At 39.0% G+C, this 26966-nt stretch overlaps 2 protein-coding genes across 3 annotated transcripts in view; both read left to right on the forward strand.

The window, feature by feature from the left end:
- The window catches only part of CAPZA2 (capping actin protein of muscle Z-line subunit alpha 2), a 28997-nt gene extending 21450 nt beyond the window's left edge, over nucleotides 1-7547 (forward strand). For both annotated transcript variants that reach the window (XM_071552454.1, XM_071552453.1), the window contains 3 exons: nucleotides 2645-2716; nucleotides 5599-5661; nucleotides 6576-7547. In XM_071552454.1, the coding sequence (XP_071408555.1) occupies nucleotides 2645-2716; nucleotides 5599-5661; nucleotides 6576-6716 (276 nt within the window). In that variant the 3' untranslated portion in view covers nucleotides 6717-7547. The remainder of the gene's footprint in view (nucleotides 1-2644; nucleotides 2717-5598; nucleotides 5662-6575) is intronic.
- A 13078-nt stretch (nucleotides 7548-20625) lies between these two features.
- ST7 (suppression of tumorigenicity 7) overlaps nucleotides 20626-26966 on the forward strand; it is a 152965-nt gene continuing 146624 nt past the window's right edge. The window contains exon 1 of the mRNA XM_071552455.1: nucleotides 20626-20882. Coding sequence (XP_071408556.1) covers nucleotides 20732-20882 — 151 coding nt within the window. The 5' untranslated portion in view covers nucleotides 20626-20731. The remainder of the gene's footprint in view (nucleotides 20883-26966) is intronic.

Raw genomic sequence — 26966 nt, forward strand, 5'->3', positions numbered from 1 at the left:
CAATGCCCATTCAGTTACGTATCTGTGACTTAATTGCATATTTACCTAATCCTTAGAAACACGAATGCATGTTTAATGTAATGATTCAGAAAACTTCAGAAGGTGTATTCACCTCAACTACCTCTTTGATTTCCTGTTTCTTGAATTCACAGAGAGACAAGCCTTTCCTGAGGGTAGGCCCTTTCTAAAGTAGAACTTGTTTTTTTCCCATTTTAAGTGACAGTAGGTTATTTCATGTTACCCTATTGTTCAGAACCTTTGATTTCAGCAATTATACGATCAGAAATTTCTTAATCTGGGTCTTTTTCATTCAGAATTTGCCCTTTCTGTTGGCTTTAGGGCATTCAGAAAGGAGGAATTCCGAGCAGGCAGAAGTCTTGACACCAAAGGAAGTCTGATTGTCACATGGTAGGCAGGGAGACTTGACTTCCTGGATTGGTTCTCTGGAATGTGTACACATACTTTGCAGGTGTTCATTAGAACAGTTCTGGGATCAGGAACTAGAATCTTAGTGCAGTCTGTCTTTCAGCACAGTACAGGACACAGAGTCAGATTCCGTTCTGCTCTTTTTGTGCCCCATGAGTTTTGCTCATCCTTACTGCTTAGTCATAACTTCAGAACAAAGATGCAAAGGAATGTTCTTCCAGCCACAGCCAGAGGCTGGGATATTGTTTTAGGATGTGGTAGCTGTGTTCAGGTCTGCCCAAGCAAGGGAACCTGAATCTGATTTCCCATTCTGCGGTAAATGCTATAACATTTGTAATGATAGTCAAAATGTGGACAGCCAATTATGATGTTGTTGGGTCACAATGGCCATGGTAAGCAGCACCTTCAGTAACTTCTAGGCATCCCAAGACTTTGTCACTTCAGTTCAGCTTGCAGCAAAACAAGCATTTTCTCCACAGCAGGCACTTTCGGTTAAATGTCTTCAGAGGTTTTCCAGAACAAGGAGGCAGGTGTCTAATTCTGTAAAAGCTTAGCCCAGTAGCCTAGAAAATAGTTCAACTGAGGAATTTATTCAAGTTCTAATCAGCTTTTCAATTTGGGCACCAGCTGATTTTGTCTTTTATTACTATTTCACAGGATAAATCAAATCATTATTTCCATTCATTGAAGTCTGTGTTCTTGAGAGTGATGAAAAGTTCTATTTTTTTTGCTTGCATAGGGAATAGTTGATTCATCAAGGAATTTTGAACTCAGTTTAAAATTTTTAGCAATTGTGTACAATTTCTTCGACATATATAGGGATGCTTCCCCTTCACCTCTCAAAACAAACAAATGGTGATTTAATTTTTTTTTTTAAGGAGCAAAATCGTCTTCTATAATATGTACTCTCTACAACATTAGTGAAATTTTAGAGTAATTTGCAAAATCTTTGACCACAATATGCCATTGCCCTGTTTCTGATAACACCTTTTATGAGTAAGTGGGGGAAATTGCAGCATCACAAGTGCCTTCAGTATTTTAAGATGACTTGCAAAATTTCTTTTTTTTTAATTCTGTTAATAAATTCTAATATAGGAGTTTGTCAACTGTCAATTTCTTCTACTGTTTAATTGTCTTTTAATTATATGTAAGGGGAAAGGCAGCAACAGAACTTTTTGCTAAAACTAAGTCCCTGCAGTGCTTAACATGCTCCAACTTTCCATGCATGGAAAACTAAGTGCACTGGTTACTAATTTTTATATTTTAGATAATTTGTGCATTAATCTCAAAATGTTCCCTTGTCTAATAGAGACACAAATGTTTCAGCTATGTTAACTATCTTGACTTATGAGAATTGTAAAAAATTCTTCGAAGATACTTGTTTAAATGTCAATGACCTGCATAACTCTTCTATATCAATTATTATGAGTGATTACATCTAATTTTATATATGCTTCCCTGTTTTAATTTCCAGCAGTTCTATTAGGAATTTAATGTTTTCAAATCCTTCCCAACTGAATTGAGAAGTATTAAAGTTAGCTTGAGGTAGTGTTTTACTGGTCTCCTCCTACAAAATAATCAAGCAAGAAGCAAGCTGCTCTGTAGATACATTTCAAGAATAAATAGATTTCACTCTGCTTTGCTATCTAACCTTTTTGTTCCAAAGAAATTTTGTTCCAAAGAACTCCTTTGTCTAGATAAATGCCAGCTTTTTTATGTGCCATATCTAGTAGAGGAAAATACCAAACCCAGGCAGATCCAGAAAAGAAACTTTACTGGTGCACTGTCCCTAGAAAACGGTTTGGGGGAAGCAGAAATACTTCAAAGGATCTTGAAACCTTGCCAACACTATTCTGATTTTAAATGTATCTTCACACTAGTCTAGTCTATTCATTTCAAGAGTTTGTAGTAAGGTCATTTAAGTAATATGTTGTCATCTTCATGATGTTAATCAAAACCTAAATTTCCATGGAATACTACTTAAGACACATCAACAGAAAAATGTTTCCAGAGTAACCTCTTTAGTATTCCCCCTCAAAAGCAGTAAATTCTGCAATATTTTGGTTTTCCTATTTGCTTGTATTCTGTAGCATTTTATATGTGTTTTGGTTGATTTGTATAGGTTTGTTACTATGATAAATACGACAGTATTTTGATTTTCCTGTATGTTGTTGATTTTTAAAATTTAATACAAGGTTCTTTGTTTAATTGTCTGTAGGTTCACTATTATGAAGATGGTAATGTTCAGCTGGTGAGCCATAAAGACATACAAGATTCTCTGACAGTGTCTGTAAGTGAGCTCTAGGGATCCTAATGGGTATTTGAAGTGACTTTTTAATTTAAAAATAGAAGCAAGCTTATAAAAACCTCAGCAGTTTGGAGGCTAGTTTGTTCTTCTGCATGCACAAGAATTAATGTTCTAATTTACAAATATTTTGCATGTGATATTTATGAATTTTGCCTAATATGTAGTTAGTGTTTTAAAAAAGTAAAAAAAGAATGTATGCTTGCATGTGGCCCATATAAGTTCAATTAATTTTGATTTTAAAGCTTTAATTAGCTGCTGTCAGTCTTTCTGCACTTCTGTTGTATTTAAACTTTTGTCTGCAGTAACCTATAGAATCAATTTTGGAATATGAAGGTGTGAGTTGCAGTAAATTACTTGAGTAGTACAATCTCTAGGAGATTGCCTCCTTTGTTTGCTGGGAGAAGACCAGTATGCTAAAAACGGTAAACAAATGCTACCAGTTCAGAAGCAGTAGTACATATTCTCCCTTAACTTTCTCCCTGTCTGTAGCTGGTGCTGTCAGCCTCTTGTTTTTCTATACAAAAAGCCCTTTCAGAGATGCTTCAGTTTGAGTAGCATAAGACATTTTATAGTTAAAGCATCAGGGTTTTTTCCAACTTATTGACAAATGGATCATTACAGTAATGAGGAGCGAACAGTAGAAATAAAAATTGATTGGAAATAGTGCCCAATGTATCTTTTAAGGGTTGGTAATGTTGCATCATGAACAACTACTGTTTCTGAAATAATGTGTTTATAATAGTGTTTATAAACAGTAAGATTTTCTATTGGAGTGGGTTTTTTTAATAAAACTTAAACCAATGAGGTTAAACTGGCAAAGAGAAATTGTAAAAGTGAACAGTAGAAGTATTTTAATGATAACGACTAGCAGTGACCGATTTGTCTCAAAAGCTCAGTTCCTCAATAAAGAACACTGTTTATTAATACAAAGCGAGGCTTGTTGGCTTTTCAGTTGCAATAGCACCATAAAGAATGGAGGAGTGTGGTGCCAACTGATAACACTTCTGGAGCTGTAGATATAAAATTACTTTTGACCCCTCTGAGCAAAGGGATCTATTTTGTCTTTCATTCAAATAACAGTTACTTCAGGGAAGATTATGTGGATGCAGTTCTCCTTTCTGTATCTTTCACTTCGCTTTCCATTGGGAAGAAACTTAATTCTGTTTTGCAATGCAGTAAAGCAGCATAAGACTGATGAGTAGGAAAACATATTTTACATAACTTTGCTAGGACAAAAGCAAGTATGTTGCTGGTTACAAATTTTTAGCCTTGGCTTTATGCTTCATAGAGGGCAGAAGCTATACAAGTTCTTATTTCACACAGGAGAAATGGTAGGTAGATTAAAAGGAGTCTCTTTTTTGTTGTTTGGCAGAGAAGCCATTTTATACCATCAACAAGCATAACTAAAATAACTGAAGAGCTCTCCTGTTGCTAGAGCTGTGAATAATTTTGTTGAAGGTTATATTCTTCCCCCTTATTTTTCTCTGAGACAAATAAGACCTCATACCTCTGAATTTTTCCTTTCATTAGCAAAGCCTTTGAAAGTATTGCCTCAGTTCACTGAAAAGTCAAACCTTCTCCTCTGTTCTACTTGGTCTCTGTCTCCTCCTTCCTCTCTCTTGCAGTGTGCAGGAGCACTTTACAGCTGTTTGGTGCAGTTTCACTGAAACTTTGAACCAGTTTTAGTTGAAGCTGTCAGTTTCCTCCCAGTCTTTGCCTTCATAGGAATGAGGGATGGAAAAGAACACTTCTACCTTTCAACAAAAGCAGTTTTTAGGAATGTCTCCAGAGCTTAGTTGGAAGTTTGGAAATTCATGAACCCTCACTTCCTTCTTGAAACTTCTTTCAAGTGCTTCAGCTAATTTCCCTCCAGATTGACTGATAGAAAATGTTTTATTTTTAAAACAAACACATATTTGCATCGTGAAACAGTTTTCTTGGTGTCTGGCCTCATCCTTTTCAGTCATGATGGAATTTGGATGTAGTGTTTGTACCCTTATTTTTGCAAGATGTATTTGGGGCTGTTTCTAGAAGACCAAGTACATGAAAAGGGAAACATAAGTGTTTCCCTTAGCTTAGTCTCCAGATTCAGAATCACAGAATCTGCTGAGTTGAAAGGGACCCACAAGGATCATTGAGTCCAACCCTTAGCCCATGCCTGAGAGTATTGTGCAAAAGCTTCTTGAACTCTGTCAGGCTCGGTGCTGTGACCACTTCCCTGTTCCAGTGCCCACCCACATTCTGGGTGAAGAACCTTTTTCTAATATCCAACCTAAACCTCCCCTGACACAACTTTAGGCCATTCCTGAGTCCTGTCACTGGTAACCACAGAGAAGAGATCAGTGTCTGCCCATCCTCTTCCCCTCATGAGGAAGTTGTAGACTGCAGTGAATGTTTAGAGTTGAACAAATCTGTTTTGGTTTTGTGGTTGTATTCTGCTGTAACATCTGGGTTAGCTGGTACTTCTTGAATTTGTACTGGAAATGTAGTGTTGGTAATGTTGTTATCAATACTTCCTATGTTTTTAGAGACTTGTGTGTGCAGTCATATTTCCCAATGCATTTCTATTCCATATGTCTTTTTATCATACCATATAATTTTCAGTTGAAGTATTTTAATGAGCTCCGTGGTAATCTTTATGCTTGTTGGAGTTTGACTGATTTTATTTTTCTAACAAAATAATAATAATATGGGATATGGCTTTTGTATGAATGTCTTGTTCACTTTTGGTTTAGCCACTGAACGTGGTCAAGTGTTCTCATGAAGTCTACCTGACATCACTCATAACTATAGGAAATTCATAATCCAGCTGGTCCTAGAATTATGCTCTACATCAGACCTAATTCACATGTTTTTTTTCCTAGAATGAAGCCCAGACAGCAAAGGAATTTATAAAAATCGTAGAGGCTGCAGAAAATGAATATCAGGTATGTTGGAAGCAGATGCTGTATTCTTACTCACATTTATAGCATTACCATATATTTAACCAAAGCTAGGATTCTACAGTTAGCAAGCTTTTGATATTAAGATGATGCAGTTCCATATAAATAGATTATGTGTTATTGTTAACTCTGCCTTGCCTTTTCCAGTCTTTCTGGTGATTGTGCTCACTTACTTAACATTACAACAGAAGTAATGTTTGAGAGCAGAAAAGCTCCTAGCATGAACAAAAATCAGCAATTCCAATCTTTTTAACCATTAGTGCATTCCTTAAGTGGAGATTTTGTACAGATTCTGTTCAGAGGCTGCTCTCTTGACAGTTTTGCTGAACAGGCTATAGGGATTACCTATTTCAAGTAGTCATTTCAAAGTTAGAAAAGTGTAACTATTCTGGATACCCTCTGTGGAAGTGGATGCATGTTCATTCAGGTCTTGAACACAGGGTAAATTTCAGACACCTTGTTCTGTGAGTTTGAAAAAAATGCTCTTTAATAAAGATTTTGTAAGTATGTATAGTATGGATTATATTGAAATTCATACGATGTTGTGGACTGACTTTATCATCCTCACAGGAAAACAGTGGAAGACTTTCATTGATGTCTAGAATTACTGATGTATGAGCTAACTCTGATCAGCATTTTATTCATGCTGCTGATTAACCACACTGTGGTTTGCTGAAACACCTTGGCTATGGCCAGGTTTATTACATGTCTTAGTAATTCTCTTCACACAGTTTCAATCTATAGCTAACAGCTTTCCTTCATAAAATGCTATTTTAATATAGCGTGTTTTTACTAAGCCTGTTTAAGAGGTAGTAGGCTACTCACTCAAGTAATGTTTATATAGCATCCTAGTTCTGTTCTTCACATGTCTTTGTTTTGTATGACTTTGTGTTTAACAGACTGCTATCAGTGAGAATTATCAGACTATGTCAGACACTACTTTCAAGGCCTTACGTCGACAGTTGCCAGTTACGCGCACCAAGATTGACTGGAACAAGATCCTTAGCTATAAGATTGGAAAAGAGATGCAGAATGCTTAAAGTGAACATTGCATGACTGGAGCATTTTAGTGTCCTTGTATACAAATAAAAATTATTACAAAAGGTATTTGGAACTGTCAAATCACCCAGTCAGCATGGGCTTTTGCCATTGAAAATCACTGTAAGTAGTTTGGTTAGAGCACAAAGCTTAGCTAATTGACTTTTTTCCTTCCTTTCAGAGGATTGCAACTTCAATATAGCTGAATATCTTCCTTTAGAGTTTCTGTTGTACCTTTATTTTTTTTATAATGAAGAGACCATGCCTTTAGTTTTCAATTACACATTAAGAACAGTTTGGAAAAATATTTTTGCTTATGATAACCCTTTCTCTTGCTTTCATGTGAAACGGACAACTTCCAAACTTTGCTGGATTCCTTGTGGAGATCAGTAACATGCATTTCTAGGTCAAGGTCAACATGGAGTTAGCCATAGGTGCTGTTCAAAAAATCGTCTATCCTTTTATTGTATGTAAAATTGGGAAAAGCATTTTCTGTATCATTTAAACCTGTGAGAAGACTTACTTAGCTAGGTCCATGGTAGGTAGATGTTTTATTAAAGAAAAGGCCGAGGTCTAATGCTGTTTTAAGATTTTGAAATTAAATAAAAGTACTTACTCCAGAAATGCATTTAATTCTTTGTTCTGATAATTGCTTAAATGAGCTCAAACTCCATCTGCCCTTGAGCTTTTTTTATCGTAAAGCTACAAATGTATTATAACAAGGCATATTGTAATATATATAATCCTGTACTCATTACTATGTCTGTTTATTTTTTCTTGGATTGAAATGTACTAAAATTCAATGTGACATTAAAATGCAAATTTTCTATTTATTTGAGTATCAGATTGTTTCCATATATTGCCTGGTTTTGGTGTTTCTAAATAGTTCTAAAATTCTGCTTTAAACAGCCACAAACTTGTGTATTTGGAGATTGTAATATCATTATCAATTGTTTCCATCTGCATTTAAGAAACATCTATGTATAGAAGTCTACTTAAAACAGATATCAGCTTCATTTTGGCTACAGACGATGGAAGAAATTACAAGACCAAAAATTAATACAAGTGTCTGGAGAATACTTTCCCTGTATGATATATCTCATATTGAAAATGGATGTCAGGTATCTAAAAACAGAGACTTCATTACAAATGCTGTATAACACTTCTATGAAATGCATAACTTTCATTTTTAATTGGATAAAAACTTGTTCCACAATATGCTACATGCTTATATGCCTGTGATGAAAAATTAAACAGCTTTTTTGTTTTTTACAAGACAGGTATTTATGCTCACTCCTAAACCAGTAAAGCATACACAAGGGTTTTATGTCTTTGTTTACAGCATGATCTGATTAATTCCCTTAAACTAAGTTACAGCATAGCAAGAGAAAGAGTCTAGACTTGTACTGAGTATGAAAATGTACACACAAAGTAGTTTGCTGTTTGAATTGTAATAGCAATACCCCAATATTCTGTTCTTCAGTGCTCTCTTATACAGGGGTACAGGGGTGCTTGAAACTGCTGCTACTTTACAGTACTAAACTGTATAGTAGAAGAATGGGATTTGTTCTACCACAGTCTTCCTGGAGAGTTGCCCTCTCAATTGTCTTTGTAGATCAGCTACTGAACTGTGTTGTTCTTCTAAAATCAACTTTAAAAAGCTGTATGTGAGCCAATAACAAATGCTGAGCCGCTGTCAAGTCAGTCAGTCTTAACCAAGCTCTAAATACAAACCTTATTTGAAGAATTTCTTCCTGCATATTTAAGAACAAGCTAAACAGCAGTGAACAAATGGTTGAGAGAACTGTTAATGGGCAACAACGGTGCAAATAACTTTTCTAGCTGTTTAGAATGTTGCGTATCACCAGAAACAGCACTGACTAAAAGTCAGAATGCTATTTTTCTTACCTGAAATATAAAAAGCTACTTTTAAATATATTCCTAATAAAGAGGTATTTTACTGTGAAGTACTCTATTACTGTATTTCCCTGTTTATTCAGTCCTGTGATAGTCTTAATTGCTTATCTTAAGACTAGCATCCTTCAGATTCAGTTCTACCAGTTGGATGACATACGTAGATTTGTATTACTTATGTTTTTTCTTGTGATAATTTTTAGTCTGTAAGATAACTTTACACCTTGAGCATCAAATTTATTAAGTTATAGCTTCAATAAAGCCATTTGTAAGTAAATCAACTATTCTGTTACTTTTTCCAAATGGTGTTCTGTCATATTTAGGGGTAGTGACTCCAGAGGAAGCTGACCTGACTCTCAGCTGAGTCACATGGCATATTTGGAGTTCGTGATTTCTATTGAAATTTTGGATGTCACGCACTTGTTTTATTTCTATCCCTACCCCTTTTAAACTGGAGAACTTTAGAGCTTGCTTTGTAGGCTTTAGGGTATTTTGTGTAGATAAAGCACTTTCTCTGAGAGATTTTGCTGTGGCAATTGTCTTAATGTGAATTACTATTTGTTTATATTCTATTTTTAAATATAAAGACAAGCTTTGTATTGTTGAATATTGATGTAATAGACATTATGGCTTGTAAAATGGACTTGTAAAATGCTTACATTTTTGAAGTGTATTACATCTTATGCATCTTAGTGCCCCTTTACACAAGGGAATTTTTAACTTCTGCAAGCAATTATTCTTTATGAACATCTGCAACAGGAGCAACAATTCTGCTTTCAGCTTCTCCTGAGTAGCCCATTTTTGTATGTTTGTCTTAAAATTCATTCTGTGGGGAGAATGAAACTTGAAAATTATTGCCATTTTGATTACATTGTTACTATTCCTAATGCTGTACATGCTGATAACAATTCTGCCATCTGGTTCGATTGGGATCACTGCAGTGCAGTTCATTAGTAAATGGTCATTCATCCCAAGGTTAAAAGTATTGTGTGAGACCAAACATCCAATAGATGTGTTCTCTTTAGGGAATGGCTCCAGCTGCAGCTACAGCAGCAATGTAGCTTATGCAGTTTGTGAGCAAATCCCCCTCATCCCACTTGCCCCAACTGATTTGCCTGCCAAAGCCATTTTGTTGTGCTCGAGTGTGTGTCCTTTTGGAGAACTCAGAAGTGGGACCTGGGTGTGCACCAGCGGCCCTTCAGCTCTGGATGGTGACCCAAGTTCCATAGCAGTGGTTTCTTTTAGGCAGCTTGAAACCACCTATGTGTTGAGGGTGTCTGAAGCATCAGACTAAACCTGGCCTTCAAATTTCCAGACTGTATATACTGTGGTCATTTAAGTTTACATCAGTGGTTTCATTCTGTGGATTCACTTCTATCGTATTGAATTACTTGCTGACACGGACATAGCTTCTGCATTTGTTGACTGGAAAGACTGAAACTATTCTTCATCTGATGCAAATGTAAACTAGGTTTAAATTAAACTTAGTTTGTTCATAACCTTGAAGTGTCAATTTTTGTGTGACAGTGTCAACTCTAAACTTTTTTTTTTAAAGGGGAAAATTTGCATCATATTTTAACCAAAAAAGTCAATTTTCCTTTCACAGCTAAAAGAAACAGTTTTAAATAAAACTTTATTCCTTCTGTAAAATTGAATGTTTAGTACTTAGTAGATCTCTTATTAGCAATAATTTTCTTCACTACTGTGACTGGCTTACCTGTAATAGGTATTGCTCAGCATGATGTTAGCCATGTGTTTAGTATTAAGTAGATAGTAGGAAAAGAGAAATCTTCCATGCTGGATCTTGACCTCTTTTGTCTTAGCTGTGGGTATACAGAAAGGCTTGTTCCCATTCTCTTTGCAACATGTTTTACATGTTTGTAGAGTGTCTTCAGACTATGTAGCTTTTCGATTAAAGACTGAATCCAAAAACTCTTAATTTCTATGTGAAGTCATGTCTTTACATCCTACTTCTTCATTTCTGTTCATTTTGAGGAGCTCTTTTTTCTCTGTATATTGTTCATTTCAGTCCTGGTGATATTGCAGGCTATCGTGGTATTAACCTAGTTACTTGGATTTCCTTTTGCTAGAATCTGGCCTTGATTGCTATAATATTCTCTAGCATTGTCTTCATCAGCAATTAAAAAATTTCTATTCCAGTGTTAAGCCCATGCTAAATTAAGGAGGTAAAAAGAATCAAGTAGCCACTGCTAGGTATGTGCATATGTGGTATGATGTTATCTCTATTGACAAAGCATGCACTAGGAGTGTACAAAAGTGAGACTGACTGCATCCTAATGATGTGGACCAGCCAGCAAATGAATTCTGAGCTAAGAGCGTCCTGGCATGAAGAGACAGGGGCTGCTGTGAACTCGTCCAGGATGATGAGCTGTATCTTCATTACCTAGGATATTTATGCCAACAACAGGCAGTTTGGCAGTATCTTGTAGGCATTGATGTCAGTTAAAAGGGAGGGGGTAAAGTGCACCACCCTGTCTTGTGCTAGGAAACACATAATAAGCATTTTTCCTACCTTTTTTCTATGGAAAAGGATGGAAATCACTGATCAGAGTTTACAAGCAGTGAAGCACATTTTGCCTGTCCTGCCATGCACGGATAAAAACGTGATGGTAGCTGGCATAACATCCATACAGGCATTTTCTGTATGCCTCAACAGCTCTGAGTGTAGGGACAGGTTGTACCCTCCACCAAGCTAGCCAGAACTATCTCTAGAGTATCAGAAAAGTGTGTGTCATTCAAGACCCTGTTTAAGGTTCCTGTAGGCATGTACTGAGTATGAAGAGTCCTTTAGCTGTCACAGGTGCCAGGAGCCAGCTCAATTGCAGAAGGCTAGACCTGAGAGATGTTGCTCAGAAAGTGAATGCCATGGGCTCATGAAGAATTGAAGTGCTGCTCCTGTTTCAAGGCTTTGCTGCAAGACAAAGGTTTCTGTATGACTCATCCTCGGCGCAAAACAATCTGTTAAAGTCAGTAATGAGTGTGTGTCTTGTCCCGGTTTATTGCTAAACTTAGTGAGCCATCATCTTTCATTTAAGAACTTGCCTACTCATCCTTAGCTCTTTCAACTGGAAACTGTAAGCCTTGCAGTCCTATGAGCAGTTGATATGGCCAGAGTTACTCTACCTGAACGTAAATGAAGAAGGGGGAGAGTGTCAGTGCATAATTTCCCAAAGGATAAATCCAGCTACCTGATACTTCACCCTTCTGATAAGATCCTTCCAGATGCAGTAAAGTTGCTACCCAGATTGTAACTGCTGACAGAGGGTGGTAACCCAGTGTCTGGTGTTAAAACACAGCTGATGACAAGGTTTAGAAACAGGACAGTAGCAGATGCAACCTGGACAATCCCATAACCAAGGATTATTGTTCTAGGACTCATCAAAGTTACCAGCAAAGTAACATAAGCAGTGAAAGAGGTTCCAAGATTATCTATACCAGCAGGTTTTCAATGCAGATGATGCATTTGCTGCAATCATTTGGCAGTCTTTGGTGGTGGAGATCACCATAAGGTGAAAACATGGGAGAGGCAGCCATTACTATGTCCTTTTCTCTGAATCTCTCATAGTTTTTTGACAAAACTGTAAGGAAGACCTTCTTCAATACAGGTATTTATGCCTGCCAACAAGGTTAGGAAATGCTGAGGGGAAAAGAACAAAAGCTTGACCCAGAGTACAGGTGAAGCTCCCTGCTTGCCCACCAGGGTTTTCATCTTGTTCTTCCCTGCTGCTGTGCAGAACAACTCATTCAGTCAGCAGCATGGAGACAAGCTGGCTTTCTACCTGCACTGATTGTCTCTAAAGTGAAAGTGAAGTAAGCCAATGCTGGAGTCAAATACAAATGTGGATTCATTGGATGTGTCAAGAATGGAGATGGGGCAGAAGAATTTCTGTTGGAGCAACAGAGAGGGAGGTATGCCACTAAAACCAATTAGTCACAGCAGACTTTGGATATCCCATAGGAGAGGGGTTCCTAAGGATTTTAAATCTCAAGCACAGAAGATAAAAGTGCAGTATAGAAAAGATAAAGGCTTTGGGAATGGTCTATATCTTAGGATGGAAAAGGCCTTACAGATAATTTTTCTGGGGGATGAGAGGGCAAGAAAAATACACATGTCTCTAGTAAAAGCAATGGGAGAAGAAAAAGAAAGTATTTTCTGAAAATGGCTGAATAGTGGAAGCAGGAATGAAAATGAGTCCTGTTTCTGAGGGATGATGTATGAGAAGGGCAGGATATATTGAGAAGGGAAGAAATTGAAAGCCACTCCAATAACTACTACCTGTGTTTGTCACAGAGCACCCTTGGTGCTGGGCCAGTCACCTCTGTTGCTGCAATTGTGGGACGCTGTGGGAGGGCAGCGCAAGCTGCTTATGCATGATCACCTTTGGGCAAGGAGAATGAGTCTGAGAAAAAGAGTTTTGTAAAGATAGTGACCTCTCACAAGTCTGTATCTGTATATAGCTCTGGTGTAAGTACTGCTATGCTTCATTAATACATTCAGAGCCATTGCAGAGCCTTTTGGTATCAGAATTGAACCTGTTGACCTGACCTTGCTGCCCTCTCCCAACCACTGCAACACTGCGTATCCTACAGCTGCAGAGCCATCACCCTTTTCCCCATACAGCAGCAGCTGTTGGAATTGAGAAGAAATTTGTCTCTATGTAATGCTTCTTAAAATCCTTCTTTGCTATGGGTCTGCTTGTATCTCTCACCTTGGGGCATGCAAGCCTAGAGAAACCCAAATTTGCAGAAGCACTTGGTGTTTCAAACTGATGTCAGCCTAGAGTTCACCAAATATGATGTCATGAGTATCCAGTGATGCCTAACATCCCGTATTAGTGACTATATTTAGTGTTATTCCTTCTCCACCACAGCTTGCTGTTTGCAAAGAGATTATAGAAAAAGTCCATATGCAGTCTATGAAGTACTTGGTACTGTAGTGACAAGTGCCATAAAAGAAACCATCAGGGAATGAATAATCCTGTATCTATAGCAGTTATCAGTAATAAGTAGTGAATGGGGCCAGGGATATGTCCTGAATAATGGGACTGCAGGTATCCACTGGTGCTTGAGTACAAACACACCTCATTCTCAACAAGCAGGTGGAGTATGTGAGAAATGCAGATGTTTCCTGGGGCTGCAGGCACCCACCTCATCCCTGCATCTATACCAGTCTCGGCAAGGCTGCCCAATCACACTGTGCTAAACAGTAAATTCAGAGCTCGTGGTAAGAAACAAGTGGTATATAAGCCAGCAGTAATTTCTGACAGGGAAGGTCACTGTACTTTGTGCTTACCAACACTAGCAGGTGTGAGAAGGAAGAAAATCTCATACCAGGTGACTTCCATCACCATACCCTTCTGTGTTCTTCACAATTGGAAGGAGGCTGAACTACAAAATTGCTACATAAAAGCATAGATAGAATGGAGAATTCACCTAAGCCTGAGTTTGGCCAAAGAGTACACAATCTATTTAAATAATGTAGAAGAAAAGAGATATAAACTATCCAGATTAAGGGGGGGGGGAGAGGGGTGGGAAAAAAGCCTAGTGCAAAATCAATGAAATTTATTAGATTAGATCAGATGTTAGGAAAAAATTCCTTAGTGTGAGGGTGGTAAGGCACAGGAACATGTTGCCCAGAAAAGTTCTGGATGCCCCATCCTTGGTAGTGTTCAACACCAGGTTGTACTGGGGTTTGAGCAACCTGGTCTAGTGAAAGGTGTCCCTGCTCTTGGTCCCTTCCAGCCCAAACCATTCTGTGATATAATTCTATGAAATATCTTGAAATGATTTCAGGTAACACGAGCTTCCCACTTCAATGCAAGATATGATGTTGACACCATGAGTTAACATTGAGCTTTGTTTTAGCTTGTTAAGCAACCCTACGGTTTGTACTAGTGGCTAACTTACTCCTCTCTTTCCTGTGCCCATCAGTGGCCCATGCAGGGTCTGAGACAGGCTGCTGGTCTGTCAATTCCTGCTGCCTGAACAGAAGAGTTTTATAGACAAGGGCTGCATCCTCCAGCCACCTTGGAAGTGGAAAACACTGCCCATAGGGTTATTCTGCTGCTTCTTGAGTATTTAGAGCATGGATGAGCTTAAATCTTAAGCCAGGCTTGCTCTGAAATGTCACTTTTGCAGACAGGACACTTTTATTTGAGAAATGGTCATTGTTGTTTTTTCCTTTCCAGAACTCTCTTTCTCCTTAATGGACTACATCAGTGTTATAGGCAGTATATTTTATCATTATGCATCAGCAAAATATTTCCCTTCTTCTTTCACAATACTGTAACCTAAATATAGTGAGGTAAATGTGATGTGGTACAGTGATTGCATCACTACTAAAAGGGAAGGCAGGATGGACTGAATTGAAGGATGCTGTAAGAAAGGAATTTCCATGTGAAGAACTACTGCTGGGTGCAGAAGAGAGAATGCTGTGACCCAGCAAGAACAGGTCAAGTAAAACAGACGGAAGAGCAAAGAAGGGAAAGAAGTAGGATATGATGAAGCCAACATACAAGACAGACAATTGTCCTGTAGTTCAGATTTAAAGACAAGATCTCATAGAGACCTCTATCTGTGGAGAGGGAAAGAAGATGGAGGCTCCATGGTCTAAAGAGGGAAGATTTCTCAGCAAAGATGTACTGGATGGATATGGAAAGGCAAGACAAGCAGGCCAAGGAGGAAAGAATTGCATCAGGCAAAGCAAAAGGATACTCTGGTAGTTGATTTTGCAAAGGGTTAACAAGATTTGGCTTGGGAGCCAAATCTAGCTGTGATACAAGGAAATTGCATGCCATTTAGATGCTACTTGCTTCCATGGCAGAGGATGTGCTGCTTGCTCAATCCCTCCCTGCCTGCCTGCAGGCAGAGCTGCTCTTATTCTCTGTGTGAGTTGCGAGCCTCAAGCAGCAATAATTATTTGTACATGATCCAGAACTGCTTGATTTCCTTCCTCTGAATTTCTGGAGATTAAGTAAAATGTAACTGTCAGTGCTTCTGTGCTTCTATCGACATATAGCTGGTAAAGATGCCATGTTGCAAATGACAGAGAAAAATAAACTATGCTCTTCTAATTGCACATTTCAGAGAGAAGACCTTTTTCTCTCATTAAATCGTTTGTTCATTAAATATAGTATCAAGGCTCAGCAAATTGAAGAACCATGCTCAACATCTTTTCCTTAAGAAAAAAAAGGTCAGGATACCAATCAGTGAAGAAAGACTATGTCTTATCCATCTCCCACAAATGTATCCCCTTTAAAAAAAGATATATATTTACTGTTTGACCTCAGTCCAAGGCATGGATGTGGGGAGCTGAGCTCTTGTCCTTTTCCTCAACCTAAACGGGGAAGGGAGAAACCAGTACCGGGTCCCTCTGGGCTTTTCGCCATCTGTCTCTGCCTCCCTGTTTCTCCCACAGCCTCCTGTGAGGTACAGAACTTGTGTGGATGCAGATGTCAGATTCTGACTTGCAGAGAGCTCCTTTTGACCAAGGGCCAGTCTCACAGCTGACATGATTTCTTTATGAATCCTAAGCACGTACCATCTTGTACCAATACTGATGTGTCTTGCTCCACCACCTGATTTTTATAAAGAATCTTAATAAAATGCCTCAATTAATGTATGTGTCCACTTCCTTCATAAAAATGAGTAAGTGCTACTGGGGCATATTTCCATGGATTAATAAATAAATAAATAAATTTTGCTTTAGCAAATGTGTGTGTTTGGGATGGGGCACTATATATTGATGCCTAAGTGTGCTCATGGTCAGAGTGGAATTCCCATCTCAGTTTTAGGGAAAAAAGTAATTTTTTAGGCAAAGAAGATAACAGGTTTGGGGGTTTTTTGGTGTTTGTTTTTTGGGATTTGTTTGAGGTTTTTTCCTTATTAAGAATTATTTTGAACACTACACAAAAATGCTGAAACTCTGCTCCAAGTTGCACTAGCTATTTAGCAATGCCTTCCTTTGCCCTGTCTTTGCACTGATGTCTGATTATTAACTGAGCCAGTTCTAACTTGGGGGTTTTGCCTTGTTTTGCAATTAGGGCAGCTTATTAGTTGATTTTTTTTTTTGTCAGCAAAGCTTTTTGACAAGTGGTGCTCAAGGCATATTAGACTTTTCCTCGTTAGTAATGGTGGCATATTTTTAAATATTACTGTTGCCCTTTAAGCTGAAGAATATTCCTGTAACACCATAATATCTCACTTTTAGAATGGCAAATAGGAACTGCAGCCTGGGCACACTGCAGTCTGTAGTTGCATACCTTTGAAATATCTTTGTTTTAATGAAAATACATTGATTAAATTGTAAATTAAGCATGAATTTTTATTTCAGTGATTCTTAGCATATTTTCAATTATCTAGATTGTGACTAAGGTTTGTGTGTATTTTAGCTGAAAACAGATTTTTGGTATGTGATTAAGTCCTTTTATGCAGACTTTGGTATGTCTGAAAAGTGCTGGGTGCAGGATCCTATGAACTCTCCTCCAGTGCTTTTACTCACATTGGCATGCTGCCTGGCACCATCACTGATTCCAGTTTAGACTGCCATCTCCAGTTCAACCATGATATTGTTTAATATACAGCTGATATGTTTAATAGGTGCACTATATGGATATGTATTTATCTGTGTATAGATACATGTGTGGATATAGGCATGCATACATATGTGTATTTTTTAAATAAGTATCTATTAAAAGGTGCTAAGCATAACACTGTTTAACAGAATTTAGTTGCTAGTGAGGCTTCAGCTGAAGGTCAGGGGGATGTCTGGCTTCTTTGAACCAAACTCACAATGTTTCCCAGTGCTCACATATATGTGGAGCTCATGTGGGTTTTGTTTGTGCACTTTCTGAATGTCCTTCACTAATGTGCCTGGCTATCTTTCATCTTCCAAGATCCTAATACAATCTTATTTTATAACCAGATTCCAAGGGGGTTGTGCACTGTGGGCCTAGAAAAAACTCTCTTATTCTGATCTCTGAAATTATTTTAAGGTTTATTAAAAAATCCACCCCAAACATTAAAAACCCCTCTACTCTGGATCTTGATCAATACAAAGTGTATGTGGGGAAAATTTTCAAACAACTTTTGCTGCATAGTGGTCCCATTTATTCTTTCTTACTTGCCAGGACCCAGGTTCAAGATAATGTATTTCTTCTGGAAAGAAACAATAACTTCACTGTATCTCATATTTAGTAACCGTCATTGTTTCTTCTTCCTGATTTCATTTAGCAAAGTCATCAACAGTCATATGAGAAACAAAGAAAACTGAACTCAGTTTATGGCAAACAAATTAGTGTTGGGACTTACAGGTATTATTTTGAGGTAGGAATTGATGGTTTGTGTGAGAAGACTGTCAACAATTGAGATAACTGAGTGGAAAATCTTAGCAGAAAGGTAAAAGACCATGTTCAAAATTATTTTTGTTCAATGATCATTTCATCTATATTCTCTTATATCTTAACTTAGCAAATGAGTGCCTGGAGGCAGATGACACTAAATAAAATTGTGTGTCTTCACAGCACTGAATAGTTGGCTTCTGTCTTTTGAAATGCATGTCTCAAGGGTTTGTATGAATACATGACATTTCTTTTGAACAGAACTGAGAGAGGAGAGATAATTTGTGTTAAATAGAGCCTGAACTGTGAAATTGCCTTGCATGTCAGCTTAGGTACTTCTTTAATAAGAACAACAGAAATGTAATTTGTCATGTGAGTGCACAAAGCTAGTCATGAGTCAAACTATCCTAGCACATACTTGCTCTTCACCTCACACAAACATTTGGGTTTGGACAAACACTTTTTATTTCTTGAGTTTTTGGGGGTTTTCCTTTTTTTGTTTTCCTTTTTTTTTTTTTTCTGTTTGGTTGATTTTTTTTGGAGATGGTTTGTTTGGGGTTTTTCTTGGTCGTTGGATTGGCTTGGGGTTTTTGTTGTTTTTTTCTTTTCTTTATGTAGGACCCAATGAGAAACCCATTGGGGTGCACTATTGGAAGCCTGAAGAAATTACCTCTGTTGGCAACTTGTTTTTTAAATACTTTATGCTCACTGTAAAACCACTGGAGATCCAGGAGTGAAATGAATAACATTACTACAAAGTATTAATAACTGTTGTTTTTTCAAGAGGAGAAACAGTGGTGCTTAGAGGAAGGAAGGCATAAAATTAGTTAACTGTGCTTTAAGCGGGCACAGCTTGTAGTGTTTTGATCTTCTAGTAATACAAGAGATATAAAGAAAGCAAAGTTGGAGGAACCAACCACTCCTATCTTTCAATAAAAGACAACAGAATGAAAAGTTGTTTATAAAAATATACTTTTAAAAAGCTCCATAAACCACCTCTATCTTTCATACATAATAGGAATCTATCATAGTTAATTTTTTAATATAAGTAATTGTATTCTGAACATCAAAATATGTAGAAGAAAATTTATAAAAGTGAAAAATTGCCTAGTGCAATTTTTACTAATACATAAGAGAACATGAGATGAGTATTTTGATTTTTAAATAGCTACATGATTGAAAAATGTTGAGTTTTTTCAGATGTGACTTAAAGTGTTAAGTATTTCCTTTATATCTGGATGGGGAAGCTGAAATATTTGACATGTGGCTTTCTTTGGAATGTAATTAAACGATAAATGACTTGTTTTTAGTTAATCTGTATACTCTACTTTTAAAAGTTTTGTGATTTCCTAGCAAGAAAATCTTCTGCCAGTGCTGCACTAATATTCTGATATGGAGACTGTGGTCTCAGAAGATCCTGTCACCATCAAATGCACAAGACACAGCCAGTATTCTCCATCCAGCTTCAAGTCCCATAGCAGTCTGGAAGAACAAGTTTCATGTCTTTGCTACTATGGGAAGGTATCAATTTGTACAACTGCAGGTATATTTTGGTTTAATACCATTGCGTATAGTAAACAACCTGAAAAAGCTGTGTTTTTCTCCATCATCACTTTTTTATTGGCGGACTAGAAATTCTCAGGACAGAATGGCTACTAAAATTCTCCAAATTTTTTGTTCTCTTGGTAATTTTTTATTACATAGCACCTGTTTTTTAAGAGGCTGGAGGGTGTTCCTACACTGGATGCAGACTGGAAACCCAGAAGAGAGATCAAACAAATTGCAATATTCAGTGTGTATCTACTTAAATATTGGTCAGCTGTGTAACACCAATCAAAAAGCAGGAATCAGCTGTGTTAACCAATCTCTGAATTTTTGTCACATTCTGCTGTCATATCTTGTTTCATGGATACCTCATTCATGAAAGAAGCAAAATGTTTTTCTCAAAATTACAGTTTTATGAATTGAAGTTTATGCTTTACTGACACTATTTTGATGAGACAAGTATCTAGTGGGTGACATCCCTGCCTTTGGCAGGGGGGGTGGAACCAGACTATATTTAAGGTCCCTTCCAACCCATTTATTGTGCCATATAGATCTCTTCCAAGGAGGGGAGTTTTACAATTCAGGACCCTGCTGGGCACGTACACACCTACACACACAGAACTCGTTCTGTGCCTGTTACCTTATCCCAGCAAGACGCTCGGGCGAGACAACTGCAAAAAAAAATTCTACGTGAGCCCTTTTCAGGCTTAAAGCCCTGTTGCACGGTGAAATACCGCCTGAAATTCTTGTTCGAGATCGTGAAGCTATGGAAAAGGAAGGTGCATGACCTTTCGCTCTTCCCCGCCGCTCCGCGCTCTGCTCCCACGCGCTGCCGCCGCTTCCCACGTTCCATCCGCGGCGGGATCGAGCCGGGCCGGGGGCAGGTCCTCCCGCTCGGCCTAGGGCAGCTCGCAGGAGCCCATCTGAGTGGGAGAACCCCGGCCGGGGGCAGCGCAGGGCAGGGCAGGGCAGGGCCGGGGGTGGCCGCGGGGAACCGCAGCGCCCCGGGCGGTGCGAGCGGCGGGCGGAGCGCGGCGCGGGGAGGGAGGGAGGGAGGCGTGAGCCATCCCACAAACACACGCTGGGAGCTTGTGGCAGCAGAGAGCAGCGTTTGGGTTGGATTCTCCCCTTACCCCCCCCTTCCTCCGTCTCTCTCTCTCTCTTTTTTTTTTTTTTTGCCTGTTTTCTCTCCAAAAAACATGGCTGAAGCTGGGACGGGCTTTTTGGAACAGCTCAAGTCTTGCATCGTCTGGTCCTGGACCTATCTCTGGACGCTGTGGTTCTTCATCATGCTCTTCCTCGTCTACATCTTAAGGGTGCCGCTGAAGATCAATGACAATTTAACCACAGGTGGGCTTTGATCGCAGCCGGGGGCTCAGCCCGGGACAGGGACAGGGACAGGGACAGGGACAGGGACAGGGACAGGGGCTGGGGCAGGGACAGGGGCAGGGGCAGGGGCAGGGGTAGGGGCAGTAGCAGGGGCAGGAGCAGGGGCGGGGGCAGGGACAGGGACAGGGACAGGGACAGGGACAGGGACAGGGGCAAAGGCAGAGGCGGTGCGGGAGCACTGCCGCCCCCCGGGTTTGCTGCCGGTTGCTCGAGCTGTTCGTTCTCTGTGTGTTGTACTCAAGCGTTTATTTTTTGAAATAGAATTAAAACTTTTATTCTGTTTCTGATAAAAATTAGATCTCAGCTGCTTCTGCTGAATGTAGTAAGTAGTAAGAGTGCAAGTTTGCTGGGAAATTATCGTTGTTGAGTTGGACTTTGGCTGTTTAGACTCGCTAAGGCAGTGAGTGTGCCACCACTATACTGAATCAGCAGTAACTTATGTAGTGTTAGCCGGTCTGGATTAGGCAGTTATGTCTTTATGCTGAAATTACTTATTTTGCCTGCCTATCTACTTTATCATTTAATTTCTACCTCCCATGCTGGAGAAGGCTATTTGTTTTGGGGGCAAATGCGATGTAACCCATGTGGCATCCCTGCTGCTGGGAAGGCAAATGTTATCTGAGCATTTTTCACCCGTCCCTCTCTGGCCTTTTCCCATTTGATAAGCCTTTGGCAAATTCAGCATCAAAGAATTGAAAAAACAAAAAAGAAGAAGATTCAGCATACTGCAATTTTCACTTTAAGTGTAAATGCAATTATAAACAACCCTTAAATACAGTTTTGGTCAGTTTTTCACAGTATGTCTTTGAACAATATCCTGTTTCTTTTGATATTGCCCGACACTGTTTCAAACAGGATGTAATTCTTGTTACTTGATTCTTAATAATTTCTGTAATGTTTGTCCCAGGTAAGCATTGCAGGCCATGGTTGTCAAGCAATAATATCAGAATGCTGTATATTGTCAGTTTCGGTGTTGGAAAAAATCAGAAGATATCCATCTGAGACCTAATCAAGCCCCTCTGATCTATTGAGTTGGAACAAACTAATTCTTGATGCACTTTCTCATTTGAAATATTACTCCAGCTGTCTTCAGCTGAGTCATCTTGGGGTTTACTGAAATGTCTCAAAATGCAAGTAAAATGACAAATTAAATGTTTGAGGAGGTTAAAATGACTGAAGAAATTACCAGTAAGCCCCAAAGTGCCTGATGAAAATGAGTTACCAGAGGAGAACAATAGGCCCAGTATGGTCTTTGTGCATCATCTGTTCCTAAATGGGGATTTATTAAAAATACAACAGTGGCAATAGCATGATAGGTTTTTTGTTTTGTTTAGTTTTTCAAAGCTTTCGTGAATGGATTAAAACCAATTTGAATTATTGTGGATTTTCCCACCCAGTTGATTCCAACAGGATACTACTGTCATTAGTTTAAGGTTGCTCATAAAGTACCACAGCAACTATGATATCAAATATATGATATCAAATATGATATCAAATATATCTGTTATCTGAAAATAAAAGTGTAATGTTGTTACTAAAACTTCAGTGTGATGTAAAGAAATATTAAGGTGATTAAAAGAATGACCAGGCATTTTCCCAGAACAAGCTGGATCTGGTGGTGAGTTAAGGTCAAACAAAGTGGTTTTCACTACCACCAGAGGCAGGCTTAGGCAGCTGGTAAGAAAAATGCAGTTCCACAGGTACAATTTGTATCTCACAAAGTAGTGATTTAGAAAGGTTTTAGACATTTAGAACAAACACCATAAACTGAGCCCACAGTGGGCTCATGTGATATGGAGGACTAGTGTAGCATCTGTGGGAGAGTATCTGCCAAAGGGACCTGGTTGCTTCCTACTGCTGTGTGATTTTGTTTTTCCATGCCTAATGTCAGTATTTTTAAAGGGAAGTGGAAAGGCTGGAGAAGATAGTGGAAAAATGATTCAAAGTCTAGGAGAAGCATCAGAATAAGAGATTTTGCCTGGGAGGTGACTGGATTACAGTAAGGATGCATTGTCATGGAAGAGAAAGAAATTGCCTTTTAATCCTGAAAAGAATTTTAAGAATTGATGGCGGGAAGCAGAGGTCAAACTCAATTTTGTCACAAACAGGCATTAATTTCTAGCAAATTGTGAATCAGCTGCTAAAAGAACCTCTGGGTTTCTCATGTCTGAAAGTCTTCAAATCTGATGGTGAAATAGGAGTTACCAGTGTTCATGAAGCCTTAAATCAATTTTTGGCAAGGACAGGGCAGCAAGCGGCACACCACTGGTAATCAGAGTTGTTGCAGATGGTTTCACCAAATAGCCCAGGGATCACTGGTATCAGAAAGTTTTACAAAGATGAAGTGCCAGGTCTTTTTTAACCTCTTTAGATGTTGTACAGGTGTGCACTACCCGAGCATTTGGTAGCTGTGGTAGTGCACGTTGGTCATCCTGTCTGTTTCAGTGAGTTTCCCCATGGTTTGGCCAAGCATAATTCCAGTATCCTCAGTGGAATACCCTACTGTGATAAAACCAAAGGGAAATGCAGTCTGTCATACAAAAATATCATTGTTAAGTCTGATTGTGGTGTTTCATATGTGGGGTTTTTTTCTTTTTTTTGTTTTTTAAGCTTGATGTCCAAATCAAGTAATAAAATCCTTTATGAATAGGAGAGTTCGAACTACTATAACTGTACCAAACCATTAGCCAGAAAGCAAGAGGGGACAGTTAATATGCTAGACTAAAATATTAAATACAGAATAAGCAGTTGAGGAAGTGGATGTTTTCATCTTATTCCAAAATAATTAAATATGATTATTTTATGTAACATGTGGTATTTTCCTCCCATGTTGGCACTTGCATAATTTCTGAATGCCACACTAATCTGAACTAAGACACACCTGTTCTAAAAATGTGCAGCCCATCTTGTTTTCTTGACTTAACAGTTTGGTCATATCAGTTTCTAGTCATATCCTAAGAAGGATAAGTGGAAGGAAGAAGCAAACTGTCCCAGAAGTGAAACAGTTTCTGATGATTTTATTTATCCTTTCAAAGTGCAACAGAAAAATGGATTTAATGACCAGAGCATTAAGTGCAGCTGGCTTGTGGCAAGGCAGACAGGAAGAAACCTCTGGGTTGCTGAGGATAGAGCAATCAGAATAACTGATTTCCTAAAAGCATGAAAAATGAATATACAGGTATGAGCTGTGGGTTGAGTCTGGCTCTGTCAGTGTCTCTGGAGGATTATTACCTTTCAGAGGGACATCCCACTTCAGCTGTGCTGGAGCAGGGCCCCATGATGTTACCAGCTGAACCTCTAGGGATGGGAGGGTTAGAAACCTGCAGAATGAAAGAAAGCAAGTAATGTCCTGCCAGACCCCTGAGGTCAGCAGGCCTGGGATAACTGCAGCTGGAGGAGGAAGACCACATCACCTTGGTGATGAGCTGGTGGCTATGACAAAGCTTTTGTCTGAGGAGCAGCTGTCCTTCTTCAGTATGATTTTTTAAAATTATTTTGACTGACTGAAAATAGTTCCTACTCAAGTAATTATCTAGAACTTTAATTAATGGGGGGTTTGTCACCCCCCATTATAAAGCGCAGTACCTGAAACACAGTGCATGGTGCCACCATCTGGAGAGGGAAGAGGCCGGTGTGGAGAAGGGCTGGCAGTACTGGCCATCACCAGGTCCCCACTCACCCCTGTGGTTGTGCGTACATGGGCAGAGGGGCGGAGCAGACATGTTTGGAGTCCTGTAAAATTAGGATAACAACACTTTCTCTTCATCTAAGACTCTCTCTGAAGACACAAAACTTAGAGGTTTTTCTAGACAGCCTGATGCTATGGTGATCTGGCACACCTCAGATGTGTTCACTGTGTGTGCATTGCACTGATTTCAGTAAGCAAAGCACTTGGACCACTCCCATCTCACTGAACTTGCACTTTATGAAACCGTCTTTTATTAGACCATGCAAGAAAACTGGGTGTGATGCCTGCAGTAGTGTGGAAGATGAAGAGATGGAGCCTGCCTCTCACGTTTGGGCTGCGCAGTCTTAGTGTGGTGGCTGCTGTCAGGGAAGCTCATCTCATCTCTAGTCTTCCCTTTCTGACCTTTCTGACCCTGCAGATCAATGCTGGGCACCATGCAATGTGCCCCAGTAAGTTGCAACGTGAGAAAAAAAGTATCTTTTCATTCCCATGGCTCCAATTTCAGTAGCAGCAGAAAACATTTATCTGTTATTAAAATTTAACTAATGGTCACTTTTTTCCAGCTGCTGATATTTGGCAATCTGCAACTGCATGTGTGCAGAGCTGTGGTGATAAATCACCCCTAGGGCAGAAGGATGTTTTGCAGACTGGATGCCTGGGAGTCTGTTCTCCCTGGACTAGGGGGAACAGCTGTGGATGGTGGGGCTGCCTCTGCCACGCAGGGTGCTCTGTCCCTGAAGCCACCCCTCGTGTCACGGTGTGTTTGCTGTGATAGCATCTTGACAGCCAGTCAGGAGGTATTGTTCCCCTTCATAAATTTAAGCTTAGGAAGTTAATCATGGGGGCTGGAAAACATTAACCCGCCAAAGAGCTGAAGGACAGTTAGTTTTAAGTTTGCAGACTTGGAGGTAGGTGCTTGGCCTTTCTTCAAAGCCATCTCCCATCATGATGGGTTTTCCTGTAAAGCATCTGCTGTGTGAGCTACAGAAGTGAGTGTGGTGGTTGACAGAAAACTTGGAGCAAAACTCTGATGCCACCAATGGAGATGGAAGAACTCTTAGCTCCCTGCAAGTACAGTGTAGATTTGAGGGTTATTTTTTAAGAATTTGGCTGTTGAAAGTAAAATTTCAAATGTAGGATTGCTTCTGTCAAGGTCAGCATTAATTCTGCATATGGATTTCACAGAATTAGTTATAGTTTGCTCACAGACCCGAAATCACTTGGATCAATTTTTGCATTTCTTAGAATGTAAATGAAAGATTTCCCAAATTCTGATCCTATTTTCTGCTCTCGTAGTGGAATTAAAGTAAGCAGTGTTTTCTTTACTGTTAACCTCTCTCTTCAGTTGTATCAGTTACAGCATCCTGAAGCATTTGTAGTGTCTTCTGTGCCTCCAGACAGGGTTTGGATGTTAGAGGTTGCTTTGGTCTGCCTTTTTGTTTTTTGGAAAAAAATTAGTTGCTAACTAGCTATAGGCTAATATTCAAGAGATTGTTATAAAACAGATTTTAACTGTTTTTAAGCACATGTATTTTCATCACGATACACTTGGAAACTCTCCCTTCAATTTTTTGTGGAAAAGATCACAGTGTGCATGAAAGTAGTGTGTTATCTTTGGCAAAGGTCTTTATAGATTGAACTGGATGTTCTTGGGGGAAAAGCTCTGTCAAAACCTGTTGGTCAATTCCTGATGGATGCAGCTATGCAATGATACTTGTTTTCTATGAGTTCCAACTTTTCTATGAGTTCCAACTTTTTGATTGAGCTTAATTTTTCAGTCAGCATCAAATGCCAGAAACAGAGTGAAATTTGTAGAAGATGCAAGGTTTTCAGACATGCTTATTCAAGAAGTTGACCTTTCTGCTGCAAAAGCTCTAGAAGATTTGCAGCCATTATTTCAGGGCAAATGTGTAAGCCACTGCGTTCAAAATAATATTTGATAACATCTTGAGTGAGCTTACTGTAACACTGACCAATATGCAAGCATGGAGCTGTGCTGTCAGCTTCTAACTGAAGTTTAATATCCTCTGTGCTGATGAAAATCTACGGAAATGCTACTAAAACTGCATATATGTAGTGGGATTTTCCCAAAACATCCATTGAGTGCCTGGATAAATTTAGCCTGAAAGAACATAAGCCCCTCTGTTTTTCACAGGGGTCACAGTTCCTAATTGTCTGAGTGGCTGCAAAAATACCACCATTCTAAATAAAAGTAAAAACTTAAAATAGATTTTTTAATGTGGTTATTTTGTAAACAAAGCAAATGCAAAAATTCTAGATCATAAATTTGCATTTGCAAAAGACAAAAGAAGTGCTCAGTGGTATGAGGGCCTGAAGGACTGAAAAGAGACAGAAAA

Source organism: Pithys albifrons, chromosome 3 (genome assembly GCF_047495875.1).
Source record: "Pithys albifrons albifrons isolate INPA30051 chromosome 3, PitAlb_v1, whole genome shotgun sequence".
NCBI classification, from domain to species: domain Eukaryota; kingdom Metazoa; phylum Chordata; class Aves; order Passeriformes; family Thamnophilidae; genus Pithys; species Pithys albifrons.